The sequence below is a fragment of the Telopea speciosissima genome, chromosome 11 (assembly GCF_018873765.1).
Source record: "Telopea speciosissima isolate NSW1024214 ecotype Mountain lineage chromosome 11, Tspe_v1, whole genome shotgun sequence".
Classification (NCBI taxonomy): domain Eukaryota; kingdom Viridiplantae; phylum Streptophyta; class Magnoliopsida; order Proteales; family Proteaceae; genus Telopea; species Telopea speciosissima.
The window spans coordinates 54,010,691-54,038,086 of NC_057926.1; the positions used below are offsets into that span (position 1 = coordinate 54,010,691).

At 38.9% G+C, this 27,396-nt stretch overlaps 1 protein-coding gene across 1 annotated transcript in view; it reads right to left on the reverse strand.

Moving 5' to 3' along the window:
• The window catches only part of LOC122645953, a 100,850-nt gene that overhangs the window by 11,578 nt on the left and 61,876 nt on the right, over nt 1-27,396 (reverse strand). Inside the window, exon 4 of the mRNA XM_043839377.1 lies at nt 11,734-12,018. Within this exon, the coding sequence (XP_043695312.1) occupies nt 11,734-12,018 (285 nt within the window). The remainder of the gene's footprint in view (nt 1-11,733; nt 12,019-27,396) is intronic.

The following is a 27,396-nucleotide window of genomic DNA, read 5'->3' on the forward strand; positions in this document are numbered from 1 at the left end:
GATTGTCCATGGAACCCAGTGATGAATTCCCATCCATGAGTTGTAAAATGGATCCAAGAGGAAAGGTAAGGAAGCTGAAGAAAAAGTTTACCATGTCTTCCTCGACTTCAGCATATAATAGTTTGTTCATTGACTTACTCATCATTAACTTCATACTCAAATCTCCTCCATATCTCAAAGAACTAAATATACCACTGCCTTGGGACTGTATTGCATCTCCCATCATCTCGAATTTTAAACCTTCATCTGCTGATGTAAATACTTATTGCTTTTTAAGAAAAACATCTGTCAGAGGTGTCTTGGAAAATAACACTCCCTTGAGCAGATTCAAAATCTATAAATGAAGACAAAAAGCCAATAGAAACAATTTTTCATCAATAAGTTAAAGATACTCATAATACTTGAAATCAACCCAAAAAACAATCATAATAAAAGAGACTAATTAAGGGACTTGGCTCCTGTCCTGCAGTGGCGGGAGCTGGAGCGTCCAACACCACCTAGGATGAGGCACCTGGCATATTACTAATCCAACGGTCAAATGGGAATGGGCAATCTGTAATCCACTTTCCATCTTTCATTCTCTTGTTCTGCCAAAACCCGACCCGAAAAATACAAAAACCCATCCTAGATTGAAACCCATCTGATTTTCACTTTCGTTTTCCCATTCTTTGATTTTCCTTATTTGAACCAGGTTGTGTTTGAACCTAGCCTAAAGTGAGCTTCGCTACCTGCATTAGTCAACTCAGATAAGCAAGTAAAGAGAGATTTTTCACTACTAGCAGACCATGCGCTTAAACAAGACTGCTTTTTTCAAAGCAGAGAAGCATAAGCCTAAAGGATCTAATAAAGTAGGGAGAACTAAGCTAAGAAATAAAGCATTGAAAGACGTTCACCGAGTCCTTCTATCAAGGGAAGAACTTGGCTTACTCACCAGGAATGCACCCTAAGGGAAAGTTCTTGAGTCAGTCAATTCAAATCAATGACAGTACAATCAAATAAAACAAGAGCACTATACGCTCCCTACATGCTCCCTACGCGCCCCCTACGCGCGCCCCCATACAGCGAAAAGAAAGCGCATTCCACACAAGAGATGCCTTCTGGAAAAAGAAGTATAAATCCACTATAACTGAAAAAGCAATGGAGTTTTGTTCAGAGATAATGGCTTACAAGTATGTAGAAACCCACTAAGTATGTAGAAACTTGGGAGAATCGAAATCAGCAGCATTAGGAATTCAGAGAGCTTCCATTTTCATGTCTTAGTTAATACTGCACAGAAAAGAAAATAATCCCAGGAGAGAATAGGAATCTTTTAGGTGTAATACAACACGATAAGGGGCTGTAATTTTTTCATTTTCATGACCTAGGGAAGAAGATGGAGACAATCGGAAATAAAGGGGGAAGAGTCCAAGAGAAACCAAAAAACGAGAGGAGGTTTTTGTATTTTCGGGTCGGGTTTTGGCAGAACGAGAGTATGAGAGATGGAAAATGGATTACAGATTGCCTATTTCCATTTGACCGTTGGATTAATAATATGCATGTATCTTTTTTTCTTTTTTTTTTTTTAAATCTATTTTGGAATACGTGGGTCTCATATGGATGATACTTTTTTGTTTAACACTAATTGGTGTGGTATGCATATTCCTTCTCACGCTTGCAACATGCGACATACTCGAATGTGGGTCCCACCTGTGGTGGATTCCATCTATATGCCTGTGAGGTGTTCTATACGAGAACCTACTTGTGAAATGACCCAAACACCTCTGTTTTTGCCCGGCTGAATCCTGTAGCTCCAGCCACTGCTGAAGGAGAGCCAAATTGCTCTAACTGACCTCTCTCTATCCGCTCTCCCAACCAAACAAATTAAAGTGAGAATGAATAGTTACTTTTCCCCCATTCAACTATCTATAAATTCTATATTGTCCTAACCCCACAAGATATAGCATCTCCATCTCCCAATCTATCTCACCATATACTCCTCGACAAACAAATGGGACCCTAGATTCTCATCCAACCGGTTGCAATAAAAGTGAAGAAAATCTATCAACAATGGGTGAAGATAAATTTGGTGCAACTCTAAAAAATACCTCCTCCTCCTCATAGAGGACTCATAAAGGAAAAGACCAAAGCATATTGAAGGGTAGAGACTTAAGAACATGAATTTAATATTCCATTTGTTTCAATGTAAAATGCACACAAATAAATAATATAGGTAATTATCCTACATGGCTAACTTGTTTTAAATATGGGAAATTATAAGTGTCACCCCCTGATGTTTGCCTATATTTTAAAGCACACCCACTAACTACCATAACCCCCTGATTTGCCGTGCTGGATCCTCCAGCTCTGGCCACAGTTGGAGGAGAGCCAAATTGCATTTTACATGGGAGGCTCAAGTGAAGACAAAAACAGAAGGATCAAAATTGAATCTCTTACCAATTAAAAGTTAGAAAGTCATTGCAAGGTGAAAATCATATCATACCTCCTCTGAGCCAATACTCAGTGTGGTCTCTTGGAGTGAACTCATGTCTTTGATCCCATGTTTGTGCAACAGTGTCAAGATCGTAGCTGGAGAAATGAGTTTTACCTGCAAATCATCGGTTACCATAAACTTGTTCGTTCCACAAACAAACGCTCCTCCATCTCCTTTAGTTCTTGCAGCAACATCTTCTTTTTCCATTGGAATTTCCTTGTCCATCATTTTTCCACAATTGCATCTGACATTCTTGAAAGTAGTATACAAACCACCACTCTCTCGTCGGCTGCAATCCCAATCAGTACAAATGTAGTACTTGCTGGGCTCTGTATAATCATCAATATTAAGTTTCAGTTTCCTGCACTCATTTTCAGAAAGATTCCTTGGATGAAGTAGCATGGACTTGCATGCCTGAGTCTGCAGAAGCTGCTCATCAAGTTTCTCCACCTCTTTGTATAGAGTGGTCAAAGACCCAATAGTGGCTGGCTGTGGCTGTTTGCTGATGAGTCTCACAATTGTTCCCATGGGCATAGTCAAGAAGCTGAAAAGAATGTCCACAAAGTAACCGTTAGTTTCAGCCATTACTACTTTGTTGTTCCCCTTGTCGATCAGAATCTTCAGTTCGCTGATCTGTGACTCTTGGGAAGCCATTGTTGATTGATTCAAGCAACTGACCTTCAAAAGAATCCGTTCCTAATTTCTTTCCCGACCTCTCTCTATATCTATAATGACCCATATATATGTATTTCAATCTTTTCGTGGAACGCTTTCTTTGTTTTTATTTTTTATTTTTTTCTGTTTGTTCTGCTTTTCCTTTTGCGTCATACTTAGTACGATCGTGGAACGCTTTCTTTCTTTTGCGTTGTTCTTTTTCTCTTTTTTTTGTGTTCGATCTTTTGCTTTTTTGCTTTTGTGACTTTTGCTCGGGTTTTGCCTCTCTCTCTCTCTCTCTCTCTCTTTTTAATGGCCTTGCTGGTTTGATTGATTGGTGTATGGACAATAAAAGCACGGTGGTATATGGTACCGTATCGATCAGTCAGTGCCGGAATTTATACCAATACTAAACAGATCTGCTGTATTGAATTCATTTGAAATCAACAAGCCATTTTCAATTTAAAAACAGGATAAAATCTATGTACAAGGGACAGGGTATGACCAGATGTGCTCTTGGACAGAGAACATGCATCCAAAAAAGGCATTGAGTTTTTATCTTCATACTTTATTACTTATAATTTTAACTTTGTTTTAAGGGAGATTAACAACTTGGCTGACTCCTTCGTTTGGAGGGTTTTGTCTAGTGACATGTAGGATAGTTTGGTCTAATTTCATTCCATGGATTCTAGAGATGTGTTCTTCTCCTTCCATGAGTTTTACATGTTGATTATGAATAAAAAAATTTTCTACCAAAAACCCAAAAGTAAAAAAAAATAAAAAATAAAAAATGCAATTGATCCATATTAATAGTTGATTCCTGTATTAATATCAAACCATACTCATATGTTGAGCTGTATACTGGTACCTAGAACCCTGGTATGGAATCCTTGTGTGAAATGTGAATTTGATAGTCAACATTAGTGTAGAGTAAATATTAATTTTTATAAAGTTGGTGTCTTTGGTGTGCAATAGACTTTATTTTGCCTTTTTTTTTTTTTGTGGCACATGATTGGGTGGAATTGTTAGATCTTTGAGTAATGAGAAAGAGAATACCACTCGGTTGTGTAGTGCACACTGCCCATGTGCCCAGACATAGGGGTGTACGAATGACCGCCACACCCCTTGATCATTTCAATCTTTTCAAGGGTGGTATGGCAATCATTATGCGCACCCCTATGTCTAGGCGCAGGGGCTGCATGCGTTGCACGACCAGGTGGCATTCTTTTTCTCTTGAGTTACATATGAATTTGTAATTTGTGGTTGGTAGCTTTGAAAAGGAAATAAAATGTATATACAAATCCATGTTTGATTTGGTTTCTGGATTAGCTTGAAAGTTAACTCCACATGAAGCATCACTAGGGTTGTAGAGAGAGTGGGTGGGGCGGAGGTACAGGGAAAGGAGAGGGGAGGAAGCGTTGGCAGGGAGAGCAGTGGCTCACAGAGCTGTCTACTCCATTCGTCTTGTAACCAAAACGAGAGAGAGAGAGAGGGTGTTTTTGTATGAAATATAATGAAATCAAGTTGATCAGAATTCGTGAAATAGCAATCTAGCTATTTTAGTATTTTTATTCAACTTGATTTCAATTTTTTTAAAATTAGATGCAAACCAAGTCAAACAACCTGAAAATTTGAAATAGCTCCCTAAAATTGAAATAGAAAGCCAACCAAAAAGAGCCCTAGTTTTCCAGTGATCTGATTCCCTCATTCATTTTGATAAATTGAACTAAATTTGTATCAGAAATTACTTACAAGAGAAATTTTGTGACAAATAAGTATACTTCCCCCACTCCTCTCCCTTTTTTCAAAAGCATAATCTCTGGTTGAGATTGTTGAGGAAATTTTTTGGGCATGAGCAAAAAACGTACACCTTGGGGGGGGGGGGGTTACAACACGACCTCTGAGGTAATTGGGGATGCGAACCATGCCTGTTGGGCCAGCGGACAATCAAACCAAGCATGTTCCAGAGTTTTAACATCTTCATCATAAAGGGGGCACATATCTGAATTAACTATATTCCTTGTCTACATGTTCTTAAAGACAGCTAGAGCATTAATGCATAACACTTCCACATGAACACTTGAAATTTAGGTGGAAATTTTGAACTCCAAATGATTTTCCATACTTGCTTAGGGATAAGAGTGGCTCTCAATGCTGAATGAGATTGAAAAGTAATTTGGGAAGCTCCAACCCGATAAGCTGATTCTACAGAAAAAATCTCATTAGAAGATATGGAACCCAGCATAGTTTATCACTTCCCCCTTGGGTGCTAATTGGAATTTTGAGTATAAATCGAATCTCATCAAAGAAGCAAAGCTGAATTCCTTCTTTGAGAAACATATTCTTTGCATTGGTGACATTTTCTCCTATTATTTCCATTTGTGAAACTAATCTGGGAAGCCTTTTCACTAGGAACAGGAACAGAACATATCAGAGGAGGCTCAGAGAAAGAGCTGGCTTATCCAAAACATCTGGCAGTAAACTTCATAGACCCCTTGTTACAAAATAAATATAAATAAATCATTGAAAAATATACAATCTGGCAGGAAAGGGGCAATGTAGTAGTGATGAAGATCACCAAGTGGATGTGGGTTTAGTCCCACATCGGGTGTGGTGTGTGTTGTGTATAACCACCATTCCACGGTCTTAAAAGTCGGTTAACCTTTTGGAATTGGTGTGTGATTTGTGTGATTACACTTTCATCAAAAGAGAACACCAAGTGGAACCCATCTCACATCTTGGAGGTTTTTTAATAAATGGTGGAGGGAACAGAACTTTTCCACTAACTCATTACCTATTTGTTTGACTCTGTAGTTCTGTCAGTCATCATTTTCTCTACTCATTCAGTAAGATCTATTCAAGCTATTCACCTTGCACATGACATTCAAAATTTATTAACTCTCACAGATGGTGCTTATGATCTTCTCTAACTAACAATGCTGGTTGGTGTGCTGTTTGGATAAACACAGTGACTAAAATGCATCAAGCACATGTTGGATCTAAAAGACCTACCTGACCACAAGAGGAAGAGATTGAGAGGATTGGAGCAGCTCTATCTCTCATTGATAAATTAATAAATTTATTTCTTCTTTCATTAAGTAATTTAAGTATGCCATTTTGAGTACAATAAGAAAAAGGTAATTGATTATCTTTCTACATATATCCAATATGTTGGATTCAGCAAAAGTAAAAAAATTCTTACAAACACAATAAATACAAAATAAAAAAATGTATAGATTAAGTATGCTGTTCTAAGGGGAACATGGATGATAAATACAAGTCTACATTTTATGAGCAAGTCAATTAAATCAAACGACCCTTATTACAGAGGTCACTGAATACTAGGCTATTTAAATCCCATGACAATATCCATATCAACATTTACTTTTCTTGCTTGGGAGTCTTTAGGCCAAAGTTGAGGAAGACATCAGTCAGTACCGATTTGGAGAAGAGAGAAGCCTTCAATAGCCTCAAAGCCTGCATCACAAAAGTTATAACATTGATGTAAGAAGCAAAACTACAATACCTTTATAATCCAATTGGCATTTATAAAATGGGCTCAGCTGTTGCATAATTTAGTGGGATTTGTATGACTGCAGGGGAAAGGATTGGGAGGATATATACCTTACCAACCTTCACCCCTGACCAGACCATATATATGGTTCTGAATTCAAGGTAACCTATAGACCATTAGAATCCAAATACTGATGTGATTCACTAGTTCTACCTGATTATATATGATGATATGCATCATAATTTTCAAAACTTTTGAGCCACTCACCTGCTCCCTATCAAAGCTAACCATCCGAAACTCCATGTCATCTAGGGGAACCTTCAAGGTTTTAAGAAAGGAGAGAGTCCACATAGAGACTAGTGGAGTGAAAACCAAATTGTCTGTTACCATGAACTTTGTTGACCCCTTGATAAATCCTCCTTGATGATCTGCTGTTTGACGGAACTTCTGTAATAGACGGCAATATTCATCCGGTCGATCACGATTAGACTGCTGCTTAGTAGTCAGGTAGCCAGTGTAACGGTTATCATCTTTATTCTGTGGATTTTCATAACTTGTACACCACAAGTAATCAGGCTGCAGATCAATTTCATTTACTTGTAGCGGGTTGTAGGAACCACGACACAGGCCAGGGTGCAGCAGTAGGTCCCTCAGACTATCAGCCCTCGTAATTTCTGAACATTCGACGCTCTTGTACAGATTGTCCATGGATCCCAGTGATGAATTCACACCCAAGAGTTGTAAAATGGATCCAAGAGGCAAGGTAAGGAAGCTGAGGAGAAAGTTAACCATGTCTTCCCCAGCTTCAACATATAATACTTTGTTCATCGACTTACTCATAGCTAACTTCATAGTCATATTTATTGGAGATCTTGCACTCTTAGACTGCACTGCATCTCCTGTCTCAAATTTTAGGCCTTCAGATGTAAATTGTTGCTTTCGTAAAAGCAAATCTGTCAGAGGTGTCTTGGAAAATAACAATCCCTTGAGCAGATTCAGGATCTATAAATGAAGACATAAAAGACAATAGAAGCAAATTTTCAGTACGTTAAGATTTTACTTTACGTCTGTATAGGCAATTAATACAAAAGATTCTGAGGTACCTAGAGCACTCATAATACTTGAAAGAGCGAAACTGATTTATAAGGTTCCCAACCCAAAAACTGAGTGAATTCTTGTCTAACACAGTAGAAGAGACTATAGCAGTAAATACGCATAAAGACCTTAAAGGAGTTTTATCAGTCTTCCTTCCTCAATTCTCCAACTAGTCCTTCTATAACAGACAGACAGACAGAGATTCACAAAAATGTGCCAATTAAGGGCTTTTGCAAAATCCAAAGCAGAAAGCACAAAGAGGAGGATAGCAGTCAAGCCCTAAATATAAGGCAAGAAGTCGAGAACCCCACTAAGAGTACATGTAAGTAGTCGCTCTAAAACCCTTTGAAGCCCCTTGAGATTAATTAGCCCGGAGGAAAACCAAAGAGGCAAAGATCCATAATTAGACATACAAGAAGTAGAAGTAAAAGAAATGCCTATTCACAAAGGAAAGAACCAAAATAATATGAGTGGATAGAGAATTAAGACATGATTTTAAGGCACCATTTGTTTATAGTCTACAGCTGCTACCTTATTTTACAGATTTAGGGCAAGGTGAAAATTAATCATACCTCCTCTGAGCCAATACTCAGTGTTGTCTCTTGGAGGGAACTCATGTCTTTGATCCCAAGTTTATGCAATAGTTTCAAGGTAGTAGTTGGAGACATGGGTTGTACCTGCAAATCATCGGTTACCATGAACTTGGTCATTCCACAAACAAAAACTCCTCCATCTCCTTCAGTACTTGCAGCCTCATCTTCTATTTCCATGCATATTTCCTTGTCCAGCATATTCTCCCCCCCGCAATTGCATTTGTCATTCTTGAAAGTGCTATAGTAACTGGTACCACCACAATTTCTGCTGCAACGCCAACTGAGTGGGCTCTGTATCATCAATATTCAGCTTCAGTTCCTGCACAGAGAAGGATTTCTTGGATGAAGTAGCATGGACTTGCATTCGTGAGTTTGCAGAAACTGCTCCTTAAGCTTCTCCACCTCTTTGTATAGACTGGTCATGGACCCAATAATGGCTGGCTGTGGTTGATTGCTGATGAGTCTCACTATGGTTCCCATGGGCATAGTCAAGAAGCTTAAAAGAATGTCCACAAAGTCACCCTCAGCTTCAGCCATTGCTACTCTGTTGTTCTCCTTGTCGATCAGAACCTTCAGGCTGATGGTCTGTGAGCCTTGGGAAGCCATTGTTGATTGATTGATTCAAGCAACTCTTGAAGAGAACTGGTTCCTAAAGCAATTTCTTTACCGACATCTCTATTATATCTATAATGACCGGGCCCCCCTTCTGGAACTTTTTCCCTTGCCTTTCCTTTTTCTTCTGTTTGTATTTTTTTTGCTTTTGCGTGCTTAGGTTTTTCGGAACACGTATGTAAGATTCTTTCTTTCTAGATTTGGATAGTTTAGGGCGCGGATGCCCATCGACACAGGACTACGTGCAAAGACCGTCTTACCTTCATTGACGGGCAGCTGCGCCGTAGAGGATCTGAATCCTTCCTTCTTCTATCTATAATTAATGGTGTTTTTAACCCTTTTTTTTTCTTTTTCTAATGCCTCTTTTTGATATTATATGAGTTTTTTAGTGTACCAAAAAGGGGGAAAAATAATCTAAAAAAAATTGCTAAGTTATTCCTTATATCTTAAGACATTCTAGTAACTTTTTGTATAATTTTTCTTAATCCCCTCTAATTTGATAACCATACATGTTTTTTCTAACAATGATCACTATACCAACTTTCCCATTTGATTGCTTGTTAGGAATCAAGGGAAATAAGGGAATGGTTTTCTTAATTTGCATAGAATAGCAGGCATTAATATCTGCTACGTGCTTGGATTTTGGGGCTGAATTTTGTGTAGACAGGTAGAATTCAAGGTCCCATTTTTCCTTATTTTATTTTTGCTATAAAGTCGGCAATAAGTATATTAAGAAAAAAGGAAAAAGTATAGGATCAACGTCTAGGTATATCCAAACGGGATACAATACACTAGAAAACCTTAACTCCACCTTTGCCATGATCATTAGCAGAGAGGAGAGTCCTAGGATCAGATTGGAGATCCACCTTTGACAAGGCCGAAACCCCAACCCAACCATAAATGACATAAGGATATCCACTATCCAGTACCAAAAAAATAAACCTAAAGGATTAACATGAATATAATCCATAGAATACCCAAATCGGTATCCAAGTCGTTCATGTGCACAGAGGTCCACTTTTCCCATAGGAAGGCTTTCTTATACTCTATTTAATTGTGGCACTTAGTAAAGGGTGATATTGCAATTAGATGTTGGAAAGATAAGGTTACGTGTCAAATTTCGGATCCAAACTCAATCATATATTATTTGCATGTATTGATATTTTCCATTTCTTTTTTCAGCTGCTCATTTGTCCTTCATTATTTTTCAAAAGTTCTATTTTCTTAGCAGATATTCAAAACTTTGTTGTCACATGCCCCCAGCTCAGAAAGGACCTTGTGCTCTATATCACATACTTTGGGTAGCATTCAATCTGCTATGTGGGCAGATATTAAGGCCATATAGGAAGCCTCCAAAATGGGCCATTCAAGAAGCCAAAGCCTTTAAAAGTTAAAAATAATCGCTAAGTATTTAATGAGGCTTTGAATGAAGTTCTTAATTTGATTGAAGAATTATAAAGACACAAAGCAAATCTGAAAATATTTGAGGTTTTTTCATCAAGAAATGGAAGTCTTAGATCGGGCTTTTTATCTTCTGTAGGCATGAGTCAGATGGGTGCATGCATACAAATTACCTGAGTTTCCCACTGCTCTGTTAGAGATCCAAAATGGATAATTTTTCTCATATAATCAACAGGTTTAATGTCCTGTTGGAATCTTCCAAATCAAAAACATAACAGAGTAGGTACAGTGAAAGAGCTGATTGTTGGAATCATTTGGCACTCACATTCATAGAACCTTTGTGGCTCCCCCAAAAAACAATTAGTGAGAAGGAAATCTTGTTGGCATACACAATCTGGCCAGAAAGGGGGAATGTAACCGTGATGAAGATCACCTAGTAGAACCCATCTCACATCTCAGAGCTTTTTAATAAATGGTGTAGGGAACAGAATTCCTCCGCTTTCCTTTTCCTTTCTTCCCCCCCCCCCCCAACCCCAAACCCAACCCAATACCTATTTGTTGACTGACCTAGATCTCTTAAAGTTATAAACCTTGCACATCACATTCAGAATTCATTAATTCGTAAAGATGGTTTTTATGATCCTTTTAACTGGCAGTGCTGGTTGGTCTGCTGTTTGGATTAACACAGTGATGAAAAAGAATCAAGCAAATGTTGGATGTGAAAGAGAAACCTCAGCTAGAGGAAGAGAATCAGGGGATTTGAGCAGCTATTACTCTCATTGATAAATTTCAAGTCCAGGAGATAATTGTGTTCTCGGATTGTTATGCATAGATAGATTGACTCATTTTGTATTTTTTCATTCGTCAAGTCTTTAAGTATGCAATTCTAAACAAAACGAGGAAAGCACGGTTGATTATCTTTCATGTATGTGCAATATGTTGGATTTAATAAAATAACAAATTCTTACTACCAAGATAAATACTTCATAAGAAAAGGCTATAGACTGAACATTGATGACAAACACAAGTCTACGTTTTATAAGAAAGTTAATTAAATCAAAGAGGTTACTGAACTCTACGCTGTTGAAAATCCCATGGCGTCCTCATCAAGGTTTACTTTTCTTGTTTGGGACTCTTTAGGCCAGAGTTGATGAAGACATCAGTCAGTACAGATTTGGAGAAGAGAGAAGCCTTCAGTAGCCTCAATGCCTGCATCACAAAAATACAATTTGTGTAAGAAGCATATGCTCTAATACCCTTATATTTCAGTACTGAAGTAATTCACTACTTCTAACTGATTAACTACGGTGCATCATAATTATCAAAACCGTTGTGCCACTCACCTGCATCTCGTCCATTCTAATGTTCCGAAACTCCAAGTCATCTATTTGAACCTTCATGGCTTTAAGAAAGGAGAGACTCCACATAGAGACTAGTGGAGTGCAAACCAAATTGTCTGTCACCATGAAAGTCGCCGGTCCCTTGAGAAATCCTCCTTTACCTGCTGTTTCGCTTATTGTAGACTTCCTTAATTGATGGCAGTATTCATGTGGACGACCACGATTAAGCTGCTGCTTAGTAGTCAGATAGCCAGTGTAAGGGTTATCGTTATTCTGTGGATTTTCAAAACTTGTACCCCACAAGAAATCAGGCAGATCAATTTCATTTACTCCTAGTGGGTTATAGGAACCATGGTGGAGGTTGGAGTGCAGCAGTAGGTCCCTTAGACTATCAGCCCTCGTAACTTTTTTATATTCGACGCTCTTGTACAGATTGTCCATGGATCCCAATAATGAATTCACACCCAAGAGTCGTAGAATTGATACAAGAGGCAAGGTAAGAAAGCTGAGGAGAAAGTTAACCATGTCTTCCCCAACTTCAGCATATAATGCTTTGTTCATTGACTTACTCATCGTTAACTTCAAAGTCATATTTAGTGGAGATATGTCCCTCTTAGACTCCACTGCATCTCCTATCTCAAATTTTAGGTCTTCAGATGTAAATCCTTGCTTTTTCAAAAACTCATCTGTCAGCGATCAGTGTCGATGAGTTAGTGAATATAACCTTTGGACGCCCTTTGTAATCACGTTTGGAACTGCAACCTATGTGATTAGAGAGTTGTTTTATCTTGGGGGTATAGATGCATGGTCAACCCAGATTGCAGAATTGGGGCATCTAAAAACCTTAAGGAGAGCATCGTTTGATGCGACTCAACTCTACCATTTATTGTTCGGGTTATACAAGAGGATGTGTATTGCTCTTGGAAAATAACAATCCCTTAAGCAGATTCAGGATCTATAAAGGAAGACATAGAAGACAATACAAGCAAATTTTTAAGTTAAGATAAGATTGACTTGGCAATACATTAGATTCTGACAAACCTAGTGTACTCATAATACTTTTTCGAGTGAATAGCTGATTTATAAGATTCCCCACCCAAAACCGAGAGAATTCTTGTCTAACACAGCAGAAGAGACTAAGCAGTAAATACGGATAAAGACCTTAGAGGAGTTTATCAGTCTTCATTCTTTAGTTCTCCAACTAGTCCTTGTGGAGCAGACAGAAGACAAATAAAGATGCTGAAAAATCAAGTCCAAAGGGCATGACAGCAGTCAAGCCCCAAATGAGGCAAGAAGGCAAGAACCCGACTAGGAGTACATGTAAGTAGTCTCTCTAAAACCCTTTGAAGAATAGCCCGGAGGAAAACAAAAGAGGCTAAGATACATATAAGACATACAAGATGTAAAAGAAATACCCCCTGACAAAGGGGGAAAAAAATAAAAGAAAATCTGGAATATTCAGGGATTAAATGATGCAGAGAAAGTAAATATTTTACTTTCTACTTCATCCCATTTAACTTCCAAACAAACAGAGCTTTGCTAAAGACAAAAAACAGAATGTTCAAATTGAATCTTCAACCAATTAAAATGTAAATACCCATTGCAATTAAAAGGTGAAAATCAAACCTCATCTGAGCCAATTCTCAGTTTTGTCTCCTGGAAGGAACTCATGTCTTTGATGCCAAGTTTTTGCAACAGTTTCAAGGTAGTAGTTGGAGACATGGGTTCTACCTGCAAATCATCGGTTACCATGAACTTGGTCATTCCACAAACAAACACTCCTCCATCTTCAGAAATTGCAGACTCATCATTTTCTTTTTCCATGCATATCTCCTTGTCCATCATTTTCCCGCATTTGCATCTGACATTCTTGAAAATACTATACAACCTGTAGATATACCGTCGGTGGCAATTGATCCAATCGGGACAAATATAGTACTTAGACTTTGAATCATCAATGTTCAGTTTCAGTCTCCTGCTCTAAGTTTCAGAAGGATTCCTTGGATGAAGTAGCATTGACTTGCATGCATGACTTTGCAGAAGCTGCTCTTGAAGATTCTCCACCTCTTTGTATAGACTGGTCATGGACCCAAGAGTGGCGGGCTGTGGTTGTTTGCTGATGAGTCTCACTATGGTTCCCATGGGGATAGTCAAGAAGCTGAAAAGAATGCCCACAAAGTCACTCTCAGCTTCAGCCGTTACTACTTTGTTGGTGTTTTTGTCCACTAGAACCTTCAGGCTGATAGTCTTTGAACCTTGGGAAGCCATTGTTGAATGATTCAAGCAACTTCTCCAAATAATTGCTTTCTACTCCGTTTACCACCTCTCTGACTCTACAATGACTCATATATATATTTGGGAAAACTAAAAGATTATCTAATAAATATTAGCTTCCAGAGCCACCAAGGAAGAACGGCGACACTCACTCCGGCAAGGGAACTTTCAACTTCCACTCTTGAATTACTAGAAATGCTTCGATTTTCTTAAATTGTGTCCTGGATTTTGGGTTTTAATTAATTCTTTCAATTAAATCATGTCCTTCACAGTCGGATGATTGGGTTCTGTATACAATAAATCTGGGAACCCAAAAGTCGTCTCGTCGGGTGTATGGATGAAAGAACAGAGCTAGCCATGATTCTTCTTCGTCATCCCAATTTGAAGAGGTCCTTCAATGACTCCTTGAAATCGAAGGTCACTACTTCTTCGATCTTCCAAAGATAAAACTCTTTTAAGATAGAATTAAACCTTAAATCTATGTTGGATTAATTCAAAATAATGAAAATCCTGTTATGAAATTTAGATGGTTAACATAAATGCATAATAATAGATTAAGGGTTCTCTAAACCGCTAGTTTATCCTACACCCTCTCATATAACCTGATTTGGTATGATTTCTCTTTCAATTTCATGGGGTGGTTTCTATTTCAAAATTGTTTGATTTGATTTTTGCACCTTATTTCAGTGTATAAAATCAAATGATTTCTATTTTGAAATTCGAATATGTTTTATGGGATATAATCTGTGCATATGCTTGTAACATGTAGGAATTTTTCAACTCAAAAAATTCTATGGAATGTTTTAAAGAAATCTAAATGTTTAACATGATATTATAAGATACATCAACTATTAAATCAAGAGTCAATGTATTAGGTTGCTCCATTCCAACCAAGTGGTCACAGGTTCGAGTATGGAAACAGCCTCTCCACGTAAGCAGGAGTAAGGTCGCATACATTATGACCCTCCCCAGACCCCGCAGTGGCGGGAGCCTCGTGCACTGGATACGCCGTTTATTAACTAAATCAAGGATCCATTCAAAGAACATTTAACTTCTGGTTGTTTTAAGTGCATTATGGCCCTCAACAACACTCACTCTTCCCCCAAGGCTGAACTGAATATAATCAGCAGACATGGATCAGAACAGTTCAAGAGATCAAAGAAAATCGTCCTTAAATCAGCAACATAAAAGGAAAATTTCATAAGAAACATACAGAAGGCCTGATAGGCCCATGTTCCATTTAAGATAGATTCTACTAATTTACAGGTTTTTCATAGATGAGAAAATCCATAGAGTGTATGAATGCAAGAGCAAGGATTTTGATCTTGCTAGTCAGAAATTTGAATCTTCCATATTGGCAAAGTATATAAACTGTGGTAGAATTTCCTTCTATGCATTTGTAATATGCAGGAAAGATAAATAGTGTACCCAGCACGAGGCTCTTGCTACTGTAAGGTGTGGGGGAAGGTCATAATGTAAGTTGATTTACCCTCGCTTTGCAAAAATGCTGTTTCTCGAATATGCAGGAAAGACAAACTCAAAAAAATATTTGTAGAATAGTATGTTGTTCAAATAGAAAATACCACTTGTCAAAAATGGATCTAGGTTGTTCATTCTAAAGGCTTCTCATCTAGATCTTCTGTTTTTAAAGCTTTAATTGTGAATGAATCTAAGCCATATATGAAACCAGCAACCCTATTGTGAGTAAAAACCTAAAGAAAATAAGAAATTGTTTGAAGATGAAGAAAATTAACTATATGTGAATTGAAAAAAATAGGGGTATTGGCATGTATCATAGTGCATAAAACAATATACATAAACCAATAGAAAATCTAGAAAAAGAATCACATTATCTTAACTTATTAAATTATAAAAATAAGAAAACAAAATCCTATAAGGTAACTTAATCGGATAGACGGACACAAAGATATATTTCAGACATTTTATTATCGTCGGATTGTTAAATGAATTGGACAATAATTGGTTGGATAGGGGGATTATCATATTTGTATCCGATTAGTTTTCGAATGGATTCGGATTCTTCTAAACGGATACGGACATGGATCGAATATGAGTTTTCGAATATCCGTTAACATCCTTAGGTACAGAGAAAGGGGATTGGGGGAGGAAACGTTGGCAGGGAGAGCAGTGGCTCACTGAGCTATCTTCTCCATTCAGTCTTGTAACCAAAACAAGAGAGAGAGAGAGAGAGAGAGAGCTTTTGTATGAAATATAATGAAATCAAGTTGAATAGAAATCGTGAAATAGCAATCTAGCTATTTTAGTATTTCTATTCAACTTGATTTCAATTTCTTTAAAATTAGATGCAAAACATATCAAACAACCTGAAAATTTTAAAATACCTCCCTAAAATTGAAATAGAAAACCAACCAAAAAGAGCCTTAATTTGCCAGTGATCTGATTTCCTCATTCATTTTGATAAATTGAACTAAATTTGTATAAAAAATTACTTACGAGAGAAATGTTTGTAACAAGAAGTATACTTCCCCCACCCCCTCACCCTTTTTTCAAAAGCATGTTCATTTGGATATGTATGTGAATAAAAATCACTGGTCGAGATTGTTGAGGAAATTTTTTGGGTTTAAAACTGTCTATAGATTTCAAACATGTTGCCTCTTTAATGGGATTTTTTTAAAAAAGAAATTTGATCTATTTTTTCTTTTTACGGAGTTTTTTCTATCTGAAAATTTCATACTTGGTTATTGATCAAAATTGACCGTTACACAACATGAGCTTTGGGTTTTTGTGCTTGTGTAGTGATATTAGATTATTTAGAAACAACCTCTCTGTGAACGGTTGGGTAAGACTACATATTATGACCCTCCCTAAACCACGCAGTAGCAAGAGCCTTGTACATTGGGTACATCCTTTAGTGATATTAAATTTTGAGGGTTTAATTCTTTTATATTTTTTAACATATTTTCCCCACTCTCTTTTCGGTTGGTGCATTTTTTAAGTTATTTAAAATTATGAATTTCTAATTGTAACCAAAAAAAAAATTATGAATTTCTAATGTTGCTTTTGGTATTATATGAATCTTCACTGTAATAGAAGGGAAAAAATCTTTAGAGAAATCTTGCTAATTCCTTCCTTCTATCTAAAGGCATTCTAATGTGATTGAAAAAGTAATATTATGCACCAATTGCTTTCTAGTAACTTTTGTTTTCTTCATCCCTTTTTTCTTATAACCATTCCTTACCAAGGAATTGACCATTAGACTAGCAAACTGTTCCCTTGTTGTCATTCGGCTAGGCAGAGTTTTTGTTTTTTTGGTTTCTTGGTACAAAGTACAAACTCACATATGGGTTCATCTAGGGATGTAAATGAATAGCCGAAATCTGTTTCCGTATCCATTTAGCACTATCCAAATCCGTCCGATAGCTAAACGGATACGGATACGGATAGGCTATAGCTATCTGAAAAGCTATATTTACATGTAAACGGATAAAATATCCAATCCATATCCATGTCCATATCCGTTTAGCACTATCTGAATCCGTTCGAAAGCTAATCGGATGCGGATGTGGATATTGCACTATCTGAGCCGAATTCGATCCGTTTACATCCCTAGGTTCATCCACATTGGGGCAAAACAAATTGTACAAGAGAAATTAGGTTCTCCCAAGAGGAAGAATCCCAAAACCCACATCTAGGATAAGAAAGAGCCCATTTTACAATCCCATGAGCAAAAAACGTACACCTTGGGGGATTACAATACAACCTCTAAGGTAACTGGTGATGCAAACCATACATCTTGGGCCAGCGGGGGCTATCAAACAAGGGATGTTCCACAGGTTTAACATCTTCATCACAAAGGGGGCACACATCTGAATTAACTACATTCCTTGTCTACATGTTCTTAAAGACAGCTAGATCATTAATGCATAACTTCCAAATGAACACTTGAAATTTAGGTTGAATTTTTTAACTCCAAATGATTTTCCATAATTGCTTAGGGATAAAAATGGTTCTCAATGCTGATTGAGATTGAAAAGTAATTAGGGAAGCTCCAAGCCGATAAGCTGATTTTACTGAAAAAAATCCCATTAGAAGATATGGAACTCAGCATAGTTTATCACTTCCCCCTTCGGTGCTAATTGGAATTTTGAGTATAAATCGAATCTCATCAAAGAAGCAAAGCTGAATTCCTTCTTTGAGAAACATATTCTTTGCATTAGTGACATTTTCTCCTATCATTTCCATTTTGTGAAACTAATCTGGGAAGTTTTTTCACTAAGAACGGGCACAGAACATATCAGAGGAGGCTCAGTGAAAGAGCTGGCTTATCCAAAACATCTGGCAGTAAACTTCATATATCCTTTGTTACAAAATAAATATAAATAAATCATTGAAAATAAATATTTTCATCAAATAAATCATTGAAAAATACACCATCTGGCAGGAAAGGGGCAATGTAGTAGTGATGAAGAACACCAAGTGAACGTGGGTTTAGTTAGGGGTGTAAATGAATGGCCGAAATCCGTTTCCGTATCCGTGTCCGTATTCGTTTAGTACTATCCGAATCCATCCGAAAGCTAAACGGATGCGGATACGGATAGGCTATAGCTATCTGAAAAGCTATATTTACATGTAAACGGATAAAATATCCGATCCGTATCCATTTAGCACTATCCGAATCCGTCCGATAGCTAATCAAATGCGAATGCGGTATAGCACTGTCCGAGCCGAATCCGATCCGTTTACAGCCCTAGGTTTAGTCCCATGCAAATTGGGTGTGTGTTGTGTATATCCGCCATTCCAAAGTCTTAAAAGTCGGTTAACTTTTTGGGATTGGTGTGTGGTTTGTGTGATTATACTTTCATAAAAAAAGAACACCAAGTGGAACCCATCTCACATGTTGGAGTTTTTTAATAAAGAGTTTTTTTATAATTACCATTCCAAAAACTTTGATATCTACCATTACCCCCCTAAAAACTTTCAAACAACTGTTACCCTCCCCTGTTGCATACTAATAACTAACTGCCCCCCACCCCCACCATTACATAACTGTAACGGAGGGGGTTAGTCGCGACAGTATGCCGTTGTCATGGATTTTTTAGGACCAAAACACCCTTCGTCCAAACCCTTCCTCTTCACTTCCTCTCTTCACTTCGTCACTTGCAGCAAACCGGAGGAACAAGAACATCGTCGGCTTCCTTCTCCGGTGAACACCTCCTTGTTCCGTGACGACTTCCTTCTCCGACGAATACCTCTTGCTCCGGCAGCAACCATCTGTGCATATAACTTCTTCTCTGCTCCTAATAAGGATGACGAGGTTGTGTCCCTGATATCCTTTCAAAACTTGTCTGTTCACACTGATCCCATTGGCTTCAAGATTTCCATTGGTTACAGATGACGCAGTGTTACCTTGACAGAGCCTTATTTGAATTAAATCCAAAAGCGAGGGGCTCTTCCTCAATCTCAGACCCAATGGGCTTGGCTCATCAAGAGGATTGTACTGTGAAGGCGGAATCGGAAACGCGGCAAACGCGCCACTGCTGCAGAAACCAAAAATCTATATTGAGTCGACAATTTCTTGCTTCATAAATTTTCGCCTGCTTTGGATGCCAAACCACAAGGGAGTATTTAACAGAACTCACTCTCAGTCCTGAGCAATTTATCTCTTAACAAGAGGAAAACCAATGTAGATAGATCACACAACACTGCCGCCAGGTGCCCTCTGTCGTCGCCAGCCCGGCCAATCAGCCCTGGCATTGTGATGAGCTATGGCCCCAATTTCCTAAAAGCCCATGGTGATGCACCATCATCAGTTCAGGCCATATGGTGGTGCAGAAACAGTTTGTCATTCCAATTCTCCTGGAAATTGAAGGTCACTTAGACTCCATAAGGCGGCGAACCAATGGGAATTCAATGAGAATGATGAAAGATGACCTCTCTGCTTCCCTAAGATACTGTACAGTACCATTCATGATCTTCACAAGTTTCTGGCTGATATACAGGCCAAGACCTTCCTTTGAGAAACCCCGGCTGTGATGGAACATCTCCTGAATCAAAGCTTCTGAGATCCCAGGTGCTGGGTGTGTTATCCTGCCATTATAACCACAAGATAATTATCAATCTGGTCAGACCGTCTAACACAATAAAAATATGAACCCATGCACCTAAACATGTTCATGCACGCAAACAAAGTGCAGAAGGATTTCGCACAATTGCAATGTAATCGCCTTGGATACGGGTGTATTTGTCCATTACCATCTTTTGCCCTGTTACATCTTGCCCAATGAAGCAAATTCCAACCATATTTTCTTTCATGTCCGGGTTACAGCAAGCGTTGCCAACCAGGATTATAGGCCCTCTCCTCTCTTCGGAACCAAATGTTTTAAGCTTTATCTCAATGTTTTTCTCCTCATTCCCTGTCATTTAGAAACAGATCAATTGGATATTCAGCTTGCATATCTTGAGAGCGCAAAAAACAGAAAATTAAAGGGAAAAAAACCAGACCAACAATAAAGACTGAATTGTGACAAAGCCTGAACGTCAGATACTTGGATTTAGCAGTAAAGCCCGATTATAATTAAAAGATGATACCCTTCAACATTTTTCACTACTTTTTTTTATAATGGGAATATGTTACAAAAAAACATATCAGTATAATTCTGTGTCTCCTTGTGTGCTTTCTATAAGAAGATGAAAACTAAAAAATGCTGGGCAGATCTAATCTTCTTAGCATAAATAGTCGATTACAAACTCAAAGAAAGATAAACAAAGATATTGGTTTCAACTCACACTGTGACGTGAGTGTGACCATGTATATTTATATTTGAAGTGGTTACATGATTTCAGGGTTTGGTTACAACCATGGGTATTTGAAGATAAGACTTACAAGAGATAAAGATAAGAATTACAAACTGCTTACAAGAGATAAAGATAAGAATTCAGGTTATTACACATGAGGTGGCAGTGACCGTTAGGTTGTTGGGTTTTCACCCCCCTTCAAACTGATGGGTGGAACATACAGCAGTTTGGCCCGATGACTGTTGAACAAAGGCGATGGTAACCCCTTTGTAAATATGTCAGAAATTTGGTTGTTTGAACGGACGAAAAGAACTTGCACTGTATTGTTCAAAACTAAGTCTCGAACAAAATGATAGTCAACTTCTATATGTTTGGTTCGAGCATGCAATACCGGATTGGCTGCCATGTGAGCAGCAAATATGCTATCACAGTGTATCACCATAGGTTTGTTGATGCTGACTCCCTAATCGTGAAGGAGGTAGGATAGCCATAATATTTTTAACGCAGTAACAGCTAAAGCCTTGTATTCTGCCTCTGTGCTAGAACGAGAGACGGTGGGCTGCTTTTTCGAGCCCCATGAGAGGAGGTTGGGGCCTAGGAATGTGTAGAACCCTGTAGTGGACCGTCGAGTGTCAGGGCATCCAGCCCAATCGGCATCTGTGTAAGCCGCTATTAAGTCAAGAGAACCTGACCTGATAGGAAGACCCGCTCCAATTGTGTGTTTCAAATATCGTAAAATTCACTTCACCGAGTGGAGATGGGTTGTGCGCGGTGCGTGCATAAACTGACATACTTGATTGATAGCATAGGAGATGTCCGGTCTTGTCATTGTCAAGTATTGCAGAGCACCTACTATTTGTCTGTACTCATGAGGGTCTTGTAACAGATCACCATCATTGGCTGAGAGCTTAGTTCCAGCAGCCACAGGGGTTCCACATGGTTTGCAATTGGTCATATTAGTGGTGTCCAAGAGCTCCAGAGTGTATTTTGTTTTGGTTAACAACAGCCCCTTGTTGTCACGCATAGCTTCCAGCCCCAAAAAATAATGTAATGCTCCAAGGTTACTCATTGAAAATTCCTGGCTGAGGATGTTGATAAAATTAGTGATAGATGTTGAATCGGCTCCTGTTAGGATGATGTCATCGACATACAATAGGAGGATAAGCGGGCCATTGTTGGTATGAAAAGAAAACATGGATGTATCAACTTTACTTTGAGTGAACCCATTCTGGTGTAAAAAATTTTGGAACCTGTGATACCAGGCTCTTGGGGCCTGTCGCAAGCCGTATAGTGCCTTTTGAAGGCGACACACATGATGTGGAGCTTGAGGGTCAACAAATCCTTGCGGCTGCTGCATGTATACCTCCTCATCCAAGCACCCATGTAGAAATGCATTCTTCACATCCAATTGTCGTATAGGCCAGTTTTGAGTGATGGCCAGGCTTAATACGGCACGGATCGTTGCGGGTTTAACCACTGGACTAAAGGTCTCTGTAAAATCTACTCCAGGTTGTTGGTGGTATCCCTTGGCGACAAGCCGGGCTTTGTAACGGTGTATGGATCCGTCACTATGGGTTTTAGTACGATAGACCCATTTGCATCCGACGATGTTCATGTCTTTCTTGGGTTCAACCAAAGTCCACGTGTGGTTAGCCTGTAGTGCATCATATTCTTCACGCATAGCAACAATCCAGTGTGGATGTTTCACTGCAGCCTTGTAGGTACGTGGATCAGTGGGTATGGAGGTGCGTATGGATGTGTAGGCTTGGGGGATGGGATGACGGATATGAAGAAGAGATAGAGGAACTCTAGATCTTCTTGATCCACTTTTACTTCTAGTGACCATTGGATGGGGGGGTGGTAGGGTTGGGGGTGTTGGCGGTGGGTCATTTGTTGTTATTGATTGGGTGGTGGAGTAGATAAAGATGGTGGGTTAGTGGATGGAGGGGGTGTAGGTGATGGAATTGTGGGTGGGGTCACAGACATTGTAATGGGTAATAGGGATGGTGAGTTTTGGTGTGTTGGAATTGATGGGTGAGGTAAAGAAAGGGTAATTGTAGAGGGAGGGCGTGTAATGGGTACTTGTGGTGAGGGAGCTGCAAAGGGAAAAATGGACTCGTCAAATGTTACGTGACGAGAGAGATGGACTTTCCCTGTTTGTAGATCCAAGCAACGATACCCTTTTGAATAGATGTTGTAGCCGAGAAACACACAGGCTTTTGATTTGGGGCTGAGCTTATCTTGACGGTATGGTCAGAGATTAGGATAGCACTGACATCCAAAAACCCGCATGGCTGAGTAGTCTGGCTTTGAGTTGAATAGAACCTCATGGGGTGACCGTCCTTGCAATACTGGTGTTGGAAGACGGTTTATAAGATAAACTGTTGTGTTAAATGCTTCTAGCCAGTACCTTTTAGGCATGTGTGCTTGAAAAAGTAGAGTTAAGCCCATGTTAGTGATATGCCTGTGTTTTCTTTCAGAGACCCCATTTTGTTCGGGGGTATGAGGGCATGAGACCCGTGATACGATGCCACAATTGTCTAAATAAGCCTTGAAAGCACCTTTGACAAGTTCCAATCCTCCATCACTTTGAAAGTACTTCACTGTATTGGACAACACATTCTCGGCCATGGTTTTGAAGTGTTGAAAACAAGTTAATGCATCAGATTTACACTTTAGTGGATACAACCATGAAAAGCGACTAAAATCATCAATAAAAATAATATAAGAATTGTAACCACTAATAGAAACATGGCGTGTAGGCCCCCAAAGATCACAATGAACAATTTCTAAAGGTAGTTGAGACTGCCTATTAGACTTGGAAAAAGGTAATTTATGATGTTTGCCCATTTGACAAGGCTCACATAAATTATTGAGCTCCTTGCCATGAATAGTGAATAAATCATCATCCTCCTTTATTTGATGAAGTACTGGAATAGATGGATGTCCTAACCGTTGGTGCCAGACAGCAGCAGGTATTCTAGCTCCATAAAAAGCCATAGAATGGACATTCGGTGCAGAGAGAGTATATAAATCATCCATGAGAGGGCCCTTCAGTAGTGTCAGTCCGGAGTGCAGATCCTTAATACAGAATCCCCATGGGAAAAATTCAACAGAACAATTATTTTCACGGGTAAGTTTTGAAACCGAAATCAATTGTCTAGTAATATCAGGCACAACTAGAACATCATTGAGTGATAATGGGGTAGGGGAGGAAGGTAAAGAGGTACTGCCAATGTGGGAGATATTTAGTCTCTTACCATTACCAACTGCTACCTGGTCCGTGCCATTGTAAGGCAGAGCTTGTTGCAACAGAGACATATCGAACGTCATATGAGATGTAGCTCCGGTATCTGGAATCCATTGGGTTTCTGGAGTAGAGACCATCGGGTGTGGATAGGTGTGAACACCAGTAAATGGAGTGCCCTGAGGAGCTTGGGGAGTAACTGCACTATTTCGGCTAGCAGAGTACCGAAAAAAGCACTTGCTTGCTGCGTGACCATACTTTGCACATATTTGACATTTAATGGATCCATTGCCAGGTGGTGAAGTGGTGGGTTTGGGTGGCTGTTGTTGGGAATTGAAAGGCCTTTGATTAAATGAAGTGAATGGTGTATTTGGATGATTGTAGCCACGTGTGGCTGAAGAGGGATTATGGGGTTGCATCTGTTTGTGCTGTCCACCACCATTTCCCTTTGATTTGCGTGGGTATTCCATTGTCAATAGAGCAGTTTGTGAAAGTGGGTCTGGCTGGACAGATCCATTATTTCCATATCCACGACGCAATCGTTGCTCATGAGTTAAGAGCTTGGCCCTCAAATCAGAAAAAGTCACTGGGGGAGACATATTTTCTATGGTGATGATGAAAGGAGTGTAATCGGATCCAAGCCCATTCAGTGTACAGGTGACAAGATCAGAGTCTTTAACCTTTTCATTAATCGCAGCAAGAGAATCAGCAAGTGATTTTACCTTGTGAAGATAATCGGTGATAGTAGATGTTCCCTTGACAATGGTTTGTAATTCACTGTGCAAGAAGGTCCTTCGAGCAGTAGATTGTTGTTGAAAAAGTAGGGATAAAGAATCCCAGACCTCCTTTGCCGTACGCAAACCCAAAATATGAGAAGATAGAGATTCATTGAGGGTGGCGTCGATGCATGCGCGCACAAAGTGGTCTGTCTTGCGCCAAGTATGGTAGGCAGTGTTGGGTGTTGTTGTGACAGTCCCGTTTTCTGCAGTTTGAGAGAGGTGTTGGGGAGGTTCTGAGGTTGTACCATCAACATGATTCATGAGATCGCAACTGATGAAAATTGACTCGAGCTGCTCCTTCCATAAGAGGTAATTTGTCCCGTCGAGTTTGACGGCAACAAGGTTGGCTAAGTTGGTTATAGGGAAGGGAGAGGATGAAGAAGCATCGGCCATGATAGGTGTGTATTAGAACCTGGAAACTGATACCATAAAGAAAGATAAACAAAGATATTGGTTTGAACTCACACTGTGACGTGAGTGTGACCATGTATATTTATATTTGAAGTGGTTACATGATTTCAGGGTTTGGTTACAACCGTGGGTATTTGAAGATAAGACTTACAAGAGATAAAGATAAGAATTACAAACTGCTTACAAGAGATAAAGATAAGAATTCAGGTTGTTACACATGAGGTGGCAGTGACCGTTAGGTTGTTGCGTTTTCAAAACTGATGCCAAAATCAGGGAGACACAAAAGCCTTAAATTTGTTCTACTGAAATAGATGGAACAGGAACTATATCTCCACCCAAATTTTTTTTTTAAAAAAACATTTTTTTGAAAACACATGATATAAAATTAAACTAGTAGTAGAAACAACGGAATAATCAGAGTGAAACTGAGACCTGCTGATGAATAGGAGAGAGCTTGGATCGCTTGTTGAGAGGTCCATGTTCTTCATCCAAGCTGTCCTCGATTTCCAACTTCACCGGCAATTTACTCCGACAAGGAATCTCGGATTTCGATCGGAGAGTATCCGAGTTCATCAACTGAACCATTAAACTTCAAACCAACACCAAAGATACTTACTCGAAGCAGAGAAGCAACAAAAGATCAAATGAAACCTTCCATACACAGACTCATCAATTACATAAACGACGAAACACTAATTCTACGGATCTCAAAGGGTTTTTTACAAGCTGGAACCCAGGGAAGGGGCTGTAGCGCCGCCGTGAAGTTCATTTCACGGGGATGGGTGCTGTAGAGCCGCCGACGAAGTTCTTCCTCCGATTTGCTGCAGCAGGTGAAGTGAAGAGGAAGTGAAGAGGATGAAGTGCAGGTGAAGTGAAGAAGAAGGGTCCCATTTGAAGATTTGTTTTATTTCGTTTTGACATAAGGGTATTTTGGTCCTAAAAAATCCGTGACAACGACATACTGTCACTACTAACCCCCTCCATTACAGGCATGTAACGGTGGGGGACAGACAGTTAATTATTAGTATGCAACAGGGGAGGGTAACAGTTGTTTGAAAGTTTTTAGGGGGGTAATGGTAGATATCAAAGTTTTTGGGTTGGTAATTGTAAAAAACCCTTTAATAAATGTGCGAGGAACAGTACTTTTTCCACCAACTCATTACCTATTTCTTTGACTCTGTAGTTCTGACAGTCATCATTTTCTCAACTCATTCAGTAAGATCTATTCAAGCTATTCACCTTGCGCATCACATTCAAAATTTAACAACTCTCACAGATGGTGCTTATGATCCTCTCTAACTAGCAATGCTAGTTGGTGTACTGTTTGGATAACCACAGTGACTAAAATGCATTAAGCACATGTTGGATCTAAAAGAGCTACCTGATTACTAGAGGAAGAGATTGAGGGGAATGGAGCAGCTCAATCTCTCATTTACAAATCTATTTCTTCTTTCATTAAGTAATTTAAGTATGCCATTTTGAGCACAATGAGAAAAGGGTGGTTGATTATCTTTCTACATAGATGCAATATGTTGGCTTCCACAAAAGTAAAAAAGAATTCTTACTAACAAAATAAACACAAAATAAAAAATTTGTAGACTAGTATATATGCTGTTCTATAAGGGAAACATCGACGATAAACACAAGTCTACGTTTTATGAGCAAGTCAGTTAAATCAAACAACCCTTATTACAGAGGTCACTGAACTCTAGCCTATTTAAATTCCATGATGTCCATATTAAGGTTTACTTTTCTTGCTTGGGAGTCTTTAGGCCAAAGTTGAGGAAGACATCAGTCAGTACCGATTGGGAGAAGAGAGAAGCCTTCAATATCCTCAAAGCCTGCATAATAAAAGTAACATTGATATGTAAGAAGCATAACTATAATACCCTTATAATCAAATTGGCATTTATAAAATGGGCTCTGTTACACAATTTAGTGGAACTTGAATGAATGCAGGGGAAAGGTTGGCAGGACATATACCTTACCAATCTTCACCCCTGACCAGACTATATGGTTCTGAATTCAAGGCAACCTATAAACCATAAGAATCCAAATGCTGATGTGATGCACTAGTTCTACTTGATTATATATGATGCATCATAATTTTCAAAACTTTTGAGCCACTCACCTTCTCCCTGTCCACGCTAACCATCCGAACCTCCAAGTCATCTAGGGGAACCTTCATGGTTTTAAGAAAGGAGAGAATCCACATAGAGACTAGTGGAG